The sequence below is a fragment of the Coregonus lavaretus genome (genome assembly GCF_964263955.1).
Source record: "Coregonus lavaretus genome assembly, chromosome: 11".
NCBI lineage: Eukaryota > Metazoa > Chordata > Actinopteri > Salmoniformes > Salmonidae > Coregonus > Coregonus lavaretus.
In genome coordinates, this window is record NC_139998.1 from 27,061,918 (window position 1) to 27,076,927 (window position 15,010).

The 15,010-nt window shown below is 44.3% G+C and overlaps 1 protein-coding gene across 2 annotated transcripts in view; it reads right to left on the bottom strand.

Moving 5' to 3' along the window:
- LOC311137286 (C2 domain-containing protein 5-like) overlaps nucleotides 1-15,010 on the bottom strand; it is a 64,361-nt gene that overhangs the window by 38,930 nt on the left and 10,421 nt on the right. For both annotated transcript variants that reach the window (XM_084171710.1, XM_084171709.1), the window contains exons 3-8: nucleotides 14,275-14,383; nucleotides 14,089-14,175; nucleotides 13,594-13,765; nucleotides 11,009-11,104; nucleotides 10,733-10,888; nucleotides 1,824-2,073 (exon numbers count right to left, since the gene is read on the bottom strand). In XM_084171710.1, coding sequence (XP_084027836.1) covers nucleotides 1,824-2,073; nucleotides 10,733-10,888; nucleotides 11,009-11,104; nucleotides 13,594-13,765; nucleotides 14,089-14,175; nucleotides 14,275-14,364 — 851 coding nt within the window. In that variant the 5' untranslated portion in view covers nucleotides 14,365-14,383. The remainder of the gene's footprint in view (nucleotides 1-1,823; nucleotides 2,074-10,732; nucleotides 10,889-11,008; nucleotides 11,105-13,593; nucleotides 13,766-14,088; nucleotides 14,176-14,274; nucleotides 14,384-15,010) is intronic.

The window sequence follows — 15,010 nt, forward strand, 5'->3', positions numbered from 1 at the left end:
CAAGGGTTTTGCCACCAAGTACTAAGTCATGTTTTGCAGAGGGGTCAAATACTTATTTCCCTCATTAAAATGCAAATCAATTTAAAACATTTTTGACATGCGTTTTTCTGGATTTATTTGTTGTTATTCTGTCTCTCACTGTTCAAATAAACCTACCATTAAAATTATAGACTGATCATGTCTTTGTCAGTGGGCAAACGTACAAAATCAGCAGGGGATCAAATACTTTTTTCCCCTCACTGTACATGCTGTAGCTAAAGAAAACACTTGCATCGGGCACCCACCCTACCTCCTTTCATCCCTCCCCTCCATCCATCCCTCCCCTTTTCCATTCCTCTCCGACCGTGCACGAGCAGTTACAAGCTCATGCACAGCTCTCAGACATACAATGCATCTAGAACTCACTAGCAGCAGTAAGTACGCTATTGATAGTGGAGTACTAGTCAAAAAAGCTTAACCACAGGAGCACACAGTACATTGATTAGCCTGGATAACTATCAGACAGACAGACAGAGAGACAGGGGGAGGCTGTACAGGGAAGGGGGTTGTGTGTGTACGTGTGTATGTCCCAGATATGGAATGTACTGTAGCCATGTCACATGATTATAATACAAAAACACACTAGGGCTGGACGATACAGGCAACATATCATATCATAATATTTTTCACTTTTTTACGGTATGACAGTTTTGGAATATTAAAATATCTTAATATGTTTTATGAGTGGTTCACGACCCTAGGGTGGCAACACAAATTATGTGATTTCAAATGGGGCTTTCTCCATTCTGTTTTATACTGTTAAATCCAACTTGAAACAAAAATCAATTTCAGCATTTCCTGTCCTTTTGTTATCATTTCCACACTGTGCCACGCAAGGCAGGATGACACAGGCAAAGAATCTTGGCCTAGTTAATTGGTGAACTGTTGGAGTCATGGAAATAGAATGATTATTCTAATTATATAGTTGGAATATAGTGGGCAGCACAATGAATACATAGTTGTTTGACATGACAACGAATTAATAAGCCAGGGAATAATTATTGACAGGGTAGGATCCAAGTGTTGGTCAGTGTTTCCAGGTGATCATAATTAGATGTTACATTACATGTTCTTACCTCACGTAGCTAGCTATTCATGCTTCGCCTATTCCTCTCTGATTTAGAATACACCGTTTCACAAACAACATGCGTATCTAGGCCTACACCAGCACTGGTACCAGGCTATATTACGTTTGCTCTGACTGAGTACATTTAGCCAGCTAGCTAGCGATTAGCATTAGCGGCTAACTTTCTAAGAAATTACAAACTAGCAGACAGTTTGCAGACAGTAAGATACACAAACTAATAGTGTACTTTTAGAACACTTGTGGAAAGTAGCATGTCACCAACATGTTGTTGTATTTATCTGACTCAGTGGTCGAGCAACTGCTCTTTCCTTGTGTGACAGGGGTCAGGGCTTGGTGTGGAAAGCAGCATGCAGCTACACAATAGGAGAAAGACGACTCAAGTAGAAAACGGAGTAAACTATAAAAACTGACATTACACGCCCCAGATTTGCATATCACATTTAACAAACCAAGCATTGAAATACTGTTATAGAAGATAAAGAAAAAATCCAAACCAGTCCGTGCATCAATACCGGTATATAGTAAAATACGGTATACCGCCCAGCCCTAACAAACACCACATGTTGAGAACCTCAAAAATACTAAAACACACACGAGTCAGTACAATGGCAGGACATGGACACATACACTCTTTCCCTCTCTCGCATGCACACGCGCACACACAGGCTCCATGCTCATACAGTCATTCAATACTCACTCTTTGCTGTCCTTGGAGGGGGAGTTGCAGGCATTGGATGTGGGGGCAGTGTTGGGGAGTGTATGTGTGTTGGTATGTGTGGTGGTGTTTGGAGCAGTCCCAGGGCTGAGTTTGTCCAGAGTGCAGGCGGTGCCGATGGCTCGGACCACCAGACCTGACTCTCCCTCCAGATCAAAGCACTGCAGGTACCCCACCACCGCATTACCACCCATCTCCAACACCTTCAGACCTATCTTCCTCTGCAGCTCACCTACACACACACACACAGAGAGGGAGAGACGGTTTAATTTAATGGAGTGGCTGCAGTTCCGGATTTTCTGGAAACCCGATTTGCCGTGGCTTAAGGATACAGAGATTTCTGTTCATGTGCGGGATTTGTTTTTACATAGCTGCTGCCCACTCCGCTGCAACTGTAGCTGCTGCTCACTGCTCCGCTGCTGCTTCCCTATCCTATATCGGCGATGAACGCCTTTGTCTGGTGTCGTCTACAAATGTAAAAATTCCATGCCTCAGTAGGCTATTAAGCATAAGCGCGATTCCATGTTCCTTTTTCAGGAGGGGAGTTAGAGCTATTTACATGTTGTACACGAAAGATATGAACATGTTCATACAAACTTGCAGAGTTTTTTGTTTCATCGCAAAACTCAAGTGGGTACATGCAGCTATCTAGGCTGCATATCAAACACAACGTTTTTTAATCATGATTGCAAACATTGGCTAAGCAGGATGCAGACAAAGTAGTAGTGTTCTTTTTCAGCAAGTCTGGCTAATGGCTACAATACGGCAGCAACTACAAACATTAGCCTACATCATCACACAAAACGCAGATTGTTTTTGCTCCAATGCAATGTGTAGGGACTGTGTCCTGCCTGTGCAACTGCAATATCCGTTACAACAGTCTGAAGGTTGTAGCCTTCATAACAATGGCAGGCTCCCGAGTGGCGCCGCGGTCTAAGGCACTGCATCTCAGTGGTTGAGGCGTCACTACAGACCCCCTGGTTCGATTCCAGGCTGTATCACAACCGGCCGTGATTGGGAGTCCCATAGGGCGGCACACAATTGGCCCAGCGTCGTCCGGGTTTGGCCGGTGTAAGCCGTCATTGTAAATAAGAATTTGTTCTTAACTGACTTGCCTAGTTAAATAAAGGTAAAATAAATAAATATAATTACGGCCTTGAATGTTCATTCAAATCGCCTCTGGGTGTTTATTTCAGCTGTTCAGAAATATCAGCTACATCATCATGTTTCAGAAGAGGGTGAGTAAAGAGAGAAACGTTAAGGGAGGTGGAGTGTGAGCAGCAGCTATGTAGAAAAAATGTGTGTAAAACACCACACGCACAGAAGGTGATCTGGAGCCGTAGCTTTGAGAAAGAGGTTTCCAGAGGGGCAGGGCGGGGGAGAAAACTCAGTGTTCGCAACCATTGGCCTTAATTTAACCAGGGGTCAAAGGCCAGTGATGTTTTTACTTTAGTGTCTGATTTAGACCTGGAAAGACTAAGTTATATTTCAACCAAGTTATGTGTGGACTTCCTAGCTAATCATTACCAGGGAAAAACTAAAACCCACAGACACTACTGTCCTCAAGGACTGGAGTTTGACACGTGGTTTACCTTCAGATTATCCTACAGTATGTGTATGTTTAGATAACCCTGGGTGTTGATGTATATACCAGACATAAGGGAGATGAGTCTCTGGCAGGCCTTGTTAGAAGCCCTGAGGGTTCTGATGTTATATACTGTAATACTATAGAATAGTTATATAGTGTAATATATACAGTAGTCATTGAGTGCTAAGAATAGGTTTAAAGTATTAATGTCACGTGCACAAGTACAGTGAAATGCCTTTCTTGCAAGCTCTAAACCTAATATGCAGTAACCAATATCAATTTAGTACTAAAAATAACAAGGTAGAACGAAAACACACAATAAATAAAAATAAGAACACGAAAAGTAAGTAAGGTATATATAGGGTCAGTTCCAATAAAATATTTACAATGTGCAGGGGATACTGTAGTGATAAGAGGTAGATATGTATAGGGGTAAGGTGACTAAGCATCAGGACATTTGATAAACAGAGTAGCAGCAGCGTATATGATGATTGTACGTGAGTGTGTGTGTGTTTGTAGAGTCAGTATAAATGTGTGAGCATATGGAGTGTGTGTTTGTGCGCGCGTGAGTGTGTAGAGTCCTGTGAGTGTGCATAGAGACACTAACACACAAGGGTCAACTCCAATAATCTGTGTAGCCAGTCTTATGGCTTGGGGATAGAAGCTGTTCAAGAGCCTGTTGGGTTTCAGACTTGATCCACCGGTACCGCTTGCCTTGCGGAAGCAGCGTAACAGTCTATGACTTGGGTGGTGGAGTCTGTTGCGATTTTCCAGGCCTTCCTTTCACACCGCTTGATATAGAGGTCCTGGAAGGCAGGGAACTCGGCCCCAGTGATGTACAGGGCTGTCCGCAACACCCTCTGTAGAGCCATGAGATCGAGGGTGGTGCTGTTGCTACAACAAGTAGTGATCCAGCCAGTAAAGATGCTCTCAAACGGTGCAGCAGTATAACTTTGAGGATATGAGGGCCCATTCCAAACCTTTTCAACCTCCTGAGGGGGAAGAGGCGCTGTCGCCCCTTCCTCACGACTGTGCCAGTGTGTGTGGACCATTTTAAGTCCTTAGTGATTTGGACACCGAGGAACTTGAAGCTCTTGACCCGCTCCACTGCAGCCCCGTCAATATGGATGGGGCGTGCTCGTTCACCCCCCCCGTTTCCTGTAGTCCACGTTCAGCTCCTTGCACTTACTGACGTTGAGGGAGAGGTTGTTGTCCCGGCACCACACTGCCAGGTCACTGACCTCCTCCCTGTAGGCCTTCTCATTGTTGCCGGTGATCAGGCCTACCCCCGTCGTGTCGTCAGCAAACTTGATGACTGTGTTGGGAGTCATGCGTGGCTACGCAGCCGTGGGAGTACAGGAGGGGACTAAGCACACACCCTTGTGGGGCCCCCGTGTTGAGGGTCAGCGTAGCGGAGGTGATGTTGCCTACTCTCACCACCTGGAGTCGGCCCGTCAGAAAGTCCAGGATCCAATTGCAGAGGGAGGTGTTCAGTCCTAGGGTCCTAAGCTTGATGATGGAGTTGATGTGTGCCATAACCAGCCTTCGACTTCTTGGGAACAGATGTGAGTGCTACAGAGCGGTAGCTGTTATGGCATAAAGCCTTCGACTTCTTGGGAACAGGAATGATGGTGGTCAGTTTAAGACATGTAGGGATTACAGACTGGGACAAGAAGACGTTGAAAATGACTCTGAATATGCCTGCCAGCTGTTCTGCGCATGCTCTGAGAACGCTCTGTAATACCGTCTGGCCCCGCGGCCTTGCGAGTGTTGACCTGATTAAATAACTTACTCACGTCGGCCTCGGAGAGCGAGATCAACAAGATGGCGCAGACAGACATGGTCGCCCTGTTTATAGCGCCTAGCCAACTTCGAATAAATGTTTTTTTGCTCAGAACTTTTCTTGCATTATTACCTACAGCCGAATATAACTTTTGGATATTAGATCAACGGTCACTCACCAGCATTTTGACTAGAAATGAGACTTTCCTGAATTGGATCCTTTTCTTTTACTCCCCAAGGCAATTCCATTAATCCCAGGGGCTGCCCCAAGACACCGTCGTTGGAGAAGAGGAATAAGGATTGGGCTTTTCGTCCGACTCAGGAGGCGTGCATATTATCCACCGATTCGGAGTATATTACTCGCTAATGTTCAGTCCCTGGACAATAAAGTAGACGAGCTCAGGGAGAGGATATCCTTCCAGAGACATCAGGGACTAACATACTAGACTTGGGCAATATCCGTTTATACAGTGTACAGGGGTATTTCGAAATCCCGATGGTATGAAGGGTTGGGGGAGCTGCGAGGGTGCGTGCTACGCCACTGCTTATAACTAAGCAATAAGTTAAGTATAACTATAAGAAATCTAAAACGTGTCAAATAAATTTTATCTAGCTCAGGGCTCCATGCATTTGATTTGCTAACTTGATAGCTAAGTGGCTAGATGTCAAGATCATGCTTCTTGGTTACAGCAGATACATTCAATCCCCTCCTGGATCAAGATCCCTGTTAACTAAATTGTTTTGTGCGTTAACAAAATTATAGCGCCCCTTGTGTGCACATTCGGTAATACCGTATACCATGCTACAGTACAGAAAGGAAATGGTAGTATGAAAATCAGGATATCGCTCAACCCTATAAATAACTCTTCCACGGAATCATGGCTCTCTCCGGATATGCTGTCCCTGTCCATTCAGCCAGCGGGGTTCTCCATCCATCACACAGACAGAAAGGTGGAGGTGTATGTTTCATGATTAACTACTCATGGTGTGACTGTAGTACCGTACAGGAACTCAAGTCCTTTTGTTCTCCAGATCTGGAATACCCCACCATCAAATGCCAACCGCGTCACCTCCCGAGATAATTATCTTCGGTCATCGTCACGGCCGTGTATACTCCCCCCCCCCAAGCTGACCCCACGACGGCTCAAGGAACTACACTGGACTATGTGCAAACTGGAAACCGCATATCCTGAGGCCATATTTATTATAGCTGGGAACTTAAAGGAAATCTGCGGAAAACGCTACGGAAATTTTATCAACAGATCTCCTGTGCTACTCGCTCATCTAGCACTCTTGACCAATGCTACTACCCCTTCCGGGTCAGCTACAAGGCCGTACCCCGCCTTCACTTCAGCAAATCAAACCAAACTTTGTCACATTCGCCGAATACAACAGGTGTAGACCTTACCGTGAAATGCATTCTTACAAGCCCTTAACCAACAATGCAGTTCAAGAAATAGAGTTCATAAAATATTTACCAAATAAACAAAAGTAAAAAATTATAAAAAGTAACGAGGCTATATACAGGGGGTACCGGTACCGAGTCAATGTGCAGGGGTACCGGTTAGTCGAGGCAATTGTAGGTAGGGGTAAAGTGACTATACATAGATAATAGACAGCGGGTAGAAGCAGTGTAAAATTAAATTGGGGGGGGGGGGGGGGGGTTGTCAATGTAAATAGTCAAGGAAGCCATTTGATTAATTCTTCAGCATTCTTATGGCTTGGGGATAGAAGCTGTTAAAGAGCCTTTTGGTCCTAAACTTGGCGCTCTGGTACCGCTTGCCGTGCAGAGAACAGTCTATGACTTGGGTGACTGGAGTCTGACAATTTTCTGGCCTTTCCTCTGACACCGCCTAGTATATAGGTCCTGGATGGCAGGAAGCTTGGCCCCAGTGATGTACTGGGCCGTACGCACTACCCTCTGTAGCGCCTTACGGTCAGATGACGAGCAGTTGCCATACCAGGCGGCGATGCAACCGGTCAGGATGCTCTCGATGGTGCAGCTGTAGAACTTCTTGAGGATCTGGGGACCCATGCCAAATCTTTTCAGTCTCCTGAGGGGGAATAGGCTTTGTCGTGCCCTCTACACGACTGTCTTGGTGTGTTTGGACCATAATAGTTCGTTGTTGATGTGCACACCAAGGAACTACAGCCCCGTCGATGTGAAAGGGGTCGTGTTCTGCTCTCCTTTTCCTGTAGTACACGATCAGCTCCTTTGTCTTGCTCACATTGAGGGAGAGGTTGTTGTCCTAGCACCACACTGCCAGGTCTCTGACCTCCCTATCGGCAGTCTCATCGATGTCGGTGATCAGGCCTACCACTGTTATGTCGTCAGCAAACTTAATGATGGTGTTGGAGTCGTGCTTGGCCACACAGTCGTAGGTGAACAGGGAGTACAGGGGGGACTAAGCACGCACCCCTGAGGGGCCCCAGTGTTGAGGATCAGTGTGGCAGACGTGTTGTTGCCTACCCTTACCACCTGGGGGCGGCTCGTCAGGAAGTCCAGGATCCAGTTGCAGAGGGAGGTGTTTAGTCCCAGGGTCCTTAGTTTAGTGATGAGCTTTGTGGGCACTATGATGTTGAACGCTGAGCTGTAGTCAATGCCTCCATTCTGCTCCTCCCCTCCTATAGGCAGAAATTTAAACAGGAAGTACCCGTGGTAAGGACTGTTCAATGTTGGTCTGACCGTTCAGAATATATACTTCAAGATTGTTTTGATCAAGTGGACTGGGATATGTTCCTTGTTGCCTTAGAATAGTATTGACGTATACACTGACTCGGTGCCTTAGTTCATCAGGAAGTACATAGAGGATGTTGTTCCCACTGACGATTTGAACTTATCCAAAACAAGTGGATAGATGGTAGCATTTGCGCAAAACTTAAAAGTGCGAACCACCGCATTTAACCAAGGTGACTGAGAACATGGAAGACTACAAACAGTTCAGATATGCCCTCCGTAAGGCAATCAAGCAGGTGAAAACGACAGTACAGGGACAGAGTGGAGTTGCAATTCAACGGCTCAGACAAGAGACGTACAGTGCATTTGGAAAGTATTCAGACCCCTTGATTGTGTAAATTCTACTGATTGGACATCGATTTGAAAAGGCACACACCTGTCTATATAAGGTCCCACAGTTGACAGTGCTTGTCAGAGCAAAAACCAAGGCATGAGGTCGAAGGAATTGTCCGTAGAGCTCCGAGACAGGATTGTGTCAAGGCACAGATGTGGGGAAGGATACCAAAAAATATCTGCAGCATTGAAGGTCCAGAAGAACACAGTGGCCTCCATCATTCTTAAATGGAAGAAGTTTGGAACCACCAAGACTCTTCCTAGAGCTGGCCGCCCGGCCAAACTGAGCAATCGGGGGAGAAGGGCCTTGGTCTGGGAGGTGACCAAGAACCCGATGGTCACTCTGACAGAGCTCCAGAGTTCCTCTGTGGAGATGGAAGAACCTTCCAGAAGGACAACCATCTCTGCAGCACTCCACCAATCAGGCCTTTATGGTAGAGTGGCCAGACGGAAGCCACTCCTCAGTAAAAAGGCACATGACAGCCCACTTGGGGTTTGCCAAAAGGCACCTAAAGGACTCCCAGACCATGAGAAACAAGATTTTCTGGTCTGATGAAACCAAGATTGAACTATTTGGCCTGAATGCCAAGCGTTACGTCTGGAGGAAATCTGGCACCATCCCTACGGTGAAGCATGATGGTGGCAGCATCATGCAGATGTTTTTCCATCGGCAGGGACTGGGAGACTAGTCAAAATGTGGAAAAGGTGAAGGGGTCTGAATACTTTCCGAGTGCCTTCAGAAAGTATTCACACCCCTTGACTCTTTCCACAGTTTGTTGTGTTAGAGCCTGAATGTAAACATGTTGTTGATTTGTTGTCTCTGGCCTACAAAATACACTATAATGTCAAAGTGGAATTATGTTATCAGACATTTTTACAAATGCAATAATGTTTAACATGATTTTTTAATGACTACCTCATCTCTATACACCACACATAACATTTTCTGTAAGGTCCCTCAGTCGAGCAGTGTATTTCAAACACAGATTCAACCACAAAGACCAGGGAGGTTTTCCAATGCCTCGCAAAGAAGGGCACCTATTGGTAGATGGGTATAAATAAGAAAAGCAGACATTGAATATCCCTTTGAGCATGGGGAAGTCATTACAAAGATACAGGCATTCTTGTAGTCCCCTGTAGCTCAGTTGTTAGAGCATGGCGCTTGCAACGCCAGGGTTGTGGGTTCGTTTACCATGGGGGGCCAGTATGAAAATGTATGCACTCACTAACTGTAAGTCGCTCTGGATAAAAGCGTGTGCTAAATGACTAAAATGTAAATTCTTCCTAACTCAGTTGCCGGAGAGGAGGGAAACAGCTCAGGGATTTCACCATGAGGCCAATGGTGACTTTAATAAAACAGTTTCAGAGTTTAATGGCTGTGATAGGACAAAACTGAGGATGGATCAACAACATTGTAGTTACTCCACAATACTAACCTAATTGACATAGTGAAAAGAAGGAAGCCTGTACAGAATAAAAAATATTCCAAAACATGCATCCTGTTTGCAACAAGACACTAAAGTAATACTGCAAAAACTGTGGCAAAGCAATTAACTTTTTGTCATGTTTGGGGCAAATCCAATCCAATACATTACTGAGTACCACTCTCCATATTTTCAAGTATAGGGATGGCTGCATCATGTTGTGGGTATGCTTCAAATCGTTAAGGACTGGGGAGTTTTTCAGGATTAAACAGAAACGTAATGGAGCTAAGCACAGGCAAAATCCTTGAGGAAAACCTGGTTCAGTCTGCTTTCCACCAGACACTGGGAGATGAATTCACCTTTCAGCAGAACAATAACATAAAACACAAGGCCAAATCTACACTGGAGTTGCTTACCAAGAAGACAGTGAATGTTCCTGAGTGGCCGAGTTACAGTTTTAACTTAAATCTACGGCAAGACCTGAAAATGCTTGTCTAGCAATGATCAACAACCAATTTGACAGAACTTGAAGAATTTTGAAAATAATAAATGGGCTAATGTTGCACAATCCAGGTGTGGAAAGCTTTTAAGAGACTTACCCAGAAAGACTCACAGCTGTAATCGCTGCCAAAGGTGCTTCTACAAAGTATTGACTCAGGGGTGTGAATACTTATGTAAATTAGATATTTCTGTATTTAAGTTTAACTAGCAACATTTTCTAAAATCATGTTTTCACTTGGTCATTGTGGGGTATTACGTGTAGATGGGTGAGAACATATATCAATTTAATCCATTTTGAATTCTGGCTGTAACACAACAAAATGTGGAATAAGTCAAGGGGTATGAATACTTTCTGAAGGCACGAAAATACCCTCAAATAAAAAGACATTCCTGTACTGTCACCTCAGAAAACATTTGATCTCAAATCCAAAACGCTGGAGTAGAGAGACAAATTAAACGTTTTAGCTTCACTGTCCAAAACGTAGGGGAGTGTATATAGAGAGAGTTAGATAGCGGGGTTATGTACCAGACATGAGAGAGATGAGTCTCTGGCGGGCCTCGTTAGAAGCTCTGGGGGTTCTGATGCGGTCAATCCACTGGTACTCTGGGTCCTCGTTCACCACCAGCTCCTCAACAAAGCCATGGACCAGCGCCACGCGGTAACACCTCGGGATGGACGTTGCTAACACACAGCGATGCGCATAAACACATATCAAACACATATTCATCATCATCATTAGTCATTTCTTGTGACTAGACGTCATCTCTACTATATTACAGCCCCATAGCGAACCAGACTCACTACAAAAGAACTTGACACCACAGGAGGACTGTCTGAAGCGGTTCAGGTCATTGAAGAGGTCCACCTTCACCAGAACATAAATCTCCCCTCTGATACCTGCAGGAGAGGAGAGGACATCAACAGAAACATTACTACCAGATAGAAACAGCACCTAACCCTAGAAACCCCAACTCTTCACTAACACGTTACTCTCTCATCTGACACTAGGAAGACAGAACCTACATCATTACGACCCAACGGACACAGTTAAAGAACAGCTTTAAGTAAAGCAGTTTTTTTTACAGCAAAGACCAACAGCATACATTTATAGGCTGTTACACAGAGAACACTGTATCTGTGTCTGAAAAGTCCCACTGTGGCCATGCACCTTTTGATGGGGAAGTATATGACTGACGTCACTAGTGTCAGATGGGGAACTACAGTGAGGGAAAAAAATTTTTGATCCCTTGCTGATTTTGTACGTTTGCCCACTGACAAAGACATGATCAGTCTATAATTTTAATGGTAGGTTTATTTGAACAGTGAGAGACAGAATAACAACAAAAAAATCCAGAAAAACGCATGTCAAAAATTTTATGAATTGATTTGCATTTTAATGAGGAAAATAAGTATTTGACCCCTCTGCAAAACATGACCTAGTACTTGGTGGCAAAAACCTTGTTGGCAATCACAGAGGTCAGACGTTTCTTGTAGTTGGCCACCAGGTTTGCACACATCTCAGGAGGGATTTTGTCCCACTCCTCTTTGCAGATCTTCTCCAAGTCATTAAGGTTTCGAGGCTGACATTTGGCAACTCGAACCTTCAGCTCCCTCCACAGATTTTCTATGGGATTAAGATCTGGAGACTGGCTAGGCCACTCCAGGACCTTAATGTGCTTCTTCTTGAGCCACTCCTTTGTTGCCTTGGCCGTGTGTTTGGGGTCATTGTCAAGCTGGAATACCCATCCACGACCCATTTTCAATGCCCTGGCTGAGGGAAGGAGGTTCTCACCCAAGATTTGACGGTACATGGCTCCGTCCATCGTCCCTTTGATACGGTGAAGTTGTCCTGCCCCTTAGCAGAAAAACACCCCCAAAGCATAATGTTTCCACCTCCATGTTTGACGGTGGGGATGGTGTTCTTGGGGTCATAGGCAGCATTCCTCCTCCTCCAAACACGGCGAGTTGAGTTGATGCCAAAGAGCTCGATTTTGGTCTCATCTGACCACAACACTTTCACCCAGTTCTCCTCTGAATCATTCAGATGTTCATTGGCAAACTTCAGACGGACCTGTATATGTGCTTTCTTGAGCAGGGGGACCTTGCGGGCGCTGCAGGATTTCAGTCCTTCACGGCGTAGTGTGTTACCAATTGTTTTCTTGGTGACTATGGTCCCAGCTACCTTGAGATCATTGACAAGATCCTCCCGTGTAGTTCTGGGCTGATTCCTCACCGTTCTCATGATCATTGCAACTCCACGAGGTGAGATCTTGCATGGAGCCCCAGGCCGAGGGAGATTGACTGTTCTTTTGTGTTTCTTCCATTTGCGAATAATCGCACCAACTGTTGTCACCTTCTCACCAAGCTGCTTGGTGATGGTCTTGTAGCCCATTCCAGCCTTGTGTAGGTCTACAATCTTGTCCCTGACATCCTTGGAGAGCTATTTGGTCTTGGCCATTGTGTAGAGTTTGGAATCTGATTGATTGATTGCTTCTGTGGACAGGTGTCTTTTATACAGGTAACAAACTGAGATTAGGAGCACTCCCTTTAAGAGTGTGCTCCTAATCTCAGCTCGTTACCTGTATAAAAGACACCTGGGAGCCAGAAATCTTTCTGATTGAGAGGGGGTCAAATACTTATTTCCCTCATTAAAATGCAAATCAATTTATAACATTTTTGACATGCGTTTTTCTGATTTTTTTTGTTGTGGTCCTCTGTAGCTCAGCTGGTAGAGCACGGCGCTTGTAACGCCAAGGTAGTGGGTTCGATCCCCGGGACCACCCATACACAAAAATGTATGCACGCATGACTGTAAGTCGCTTTGGATAAAAGCGTCTGCTAAATGGCATATTATTATTATTATTATTATTATTTGTTATTCTGTCTCTCACTGTTCAAATAAACCTACCATTAAAATTATAGACTGATAATTTCTTTGTCAGTGGGCAAACATACAAAATCAACAGGGGATCAAATACTTTTTTCCCTCACTGTATATAACAGACTCAATGTATAGTGTGGTAGACGGGGAATTATACAAGGTCGTTCCATTTGATTGCGATCACTTTTTGACCACACCCCTTTTGATTTGAATGAAACTTTCCATACAAGCTTTATTTTTTATATAAGCTTTTAAATTATATCAAACTCATCCGTAAAAATGTTCCAGTGATTAAGAAATGGATGTCTCATGGTATGGTGGGGTATGCAAAACGGGTCAACTTTGAGTACCTCCATCTCCTGAATGTTTTGCCAATCAGGTCCAAAATGTCACTTTCTGACCACTTCTACCATGGGCAAATAAGTATGGAAAGTTTCGTTCAAATCAAAAGAGGTGGGTCAAAAAGTGATTGAAATCAAATAGAATGACCCTATAACAAACACACCGTGTATAGTGTCGTAGATGGGGAACCATCCAGAGATGACAGTAGCAGCCTCGCAGGACAGCAGAGGGTCGATGTCAATGTAGACCTTCCCTATTGCATCGTTGGCACTGTAAGTGTCATGGTCCAACACTGTGATTTGTAATGGCTCATCCTGCAAGTCCTCATCATCCACCTAGTAGGAGGGTGACAAAGTTGAGGAAACAAGGATACATACTATCATGTTGACTGTAGCGTATTTACACTGTAATCCAATGCCATTCACAAACACGAATTATTAAAACATCTAATTGGGCACAGGAAACGAGGGGAAACGTCAACAATAAGACAGCGATTGGAGGAAGGCTCCAGGAAGATGGAAATGATCACAACAGCACAGTCAGTCAGCTCCTGTAGCGCGCTAGTACTAAGCCAAGGTTGAACAATTCTGGTAGCCTACTTCACGGAGATCTAATTTCACAGAGAAATAAGTCAAGAAGTAGTTTCCATACATTTTACCTCAAATTTGAACCACTCCGAGTTCCACTGTGGGTTAAGGGACTTGGGGAAGACGTCTGTTTTGAAAGTTGTGTTGCCAAACTTGACCTGTAAGAACATCAATGAAGAACACCACAAGGCTAGGACTGCAGCACTGTAACACAGTATATACACGTGTTGAAATGGTTGTAGGATTACGTTGCTCACCTCTACGAAGGCATCAGTGAGGTCGCTGGCTCTGTCCATGACTGGTAAGTGGCGCCCTGCCACGATCTTAGCTTTCAACTTCCCCGGCATGATTCAGCTTTGTCTTAACCTGCAGATGCAAGAATTAAAAGGTAAATCACTTCATTATTACAATGCCTACATAAGAAGATGTCAGCGTTCTTTAAAAATCCTTAATACTGAAGTGTCTGTTCCAGGTGCGTAGGAGTCAAAATAAGAAAACTGGAAGAGATGGAGACCCGCACACTGTCGAAAAAAGAAATAAATCCAAAACTGAGGCTTGAATGCAAAATAAATAAGTTTATTAAAACATCATAGTGCAAGAAAGTGCATAAATGAAAAGGTTTGTTTCATGGGCACCATGATGTTTTAATAAACATCTTAATTTTGCATTCAAGCCTCAGTTTTGGATGTATTCCTTTTTTCGGCAGTGTGCGGGTCTCCATCTCTTCCATTATTACAATGCCAACACGTGTACTGTTTACCTGTATTCATCAGACCATGATAAAATATGAAAAATTAATGAGCTAACAAACCTAAGGTCACACTGCAGTTATGCTACTAAGAAGAATGATGATAGTCCTGTTTGGCCCAGACATGGGCACGTGGTCAGGTGACATATGTTGCTGACAGTTAAAGAGTAGGAAGCAGGAGTTTTTACTCAAAGTAACAAAAGTGTGGTCAAGGACTTAGTAACTTAGTTGTAGTCCCAATCTGG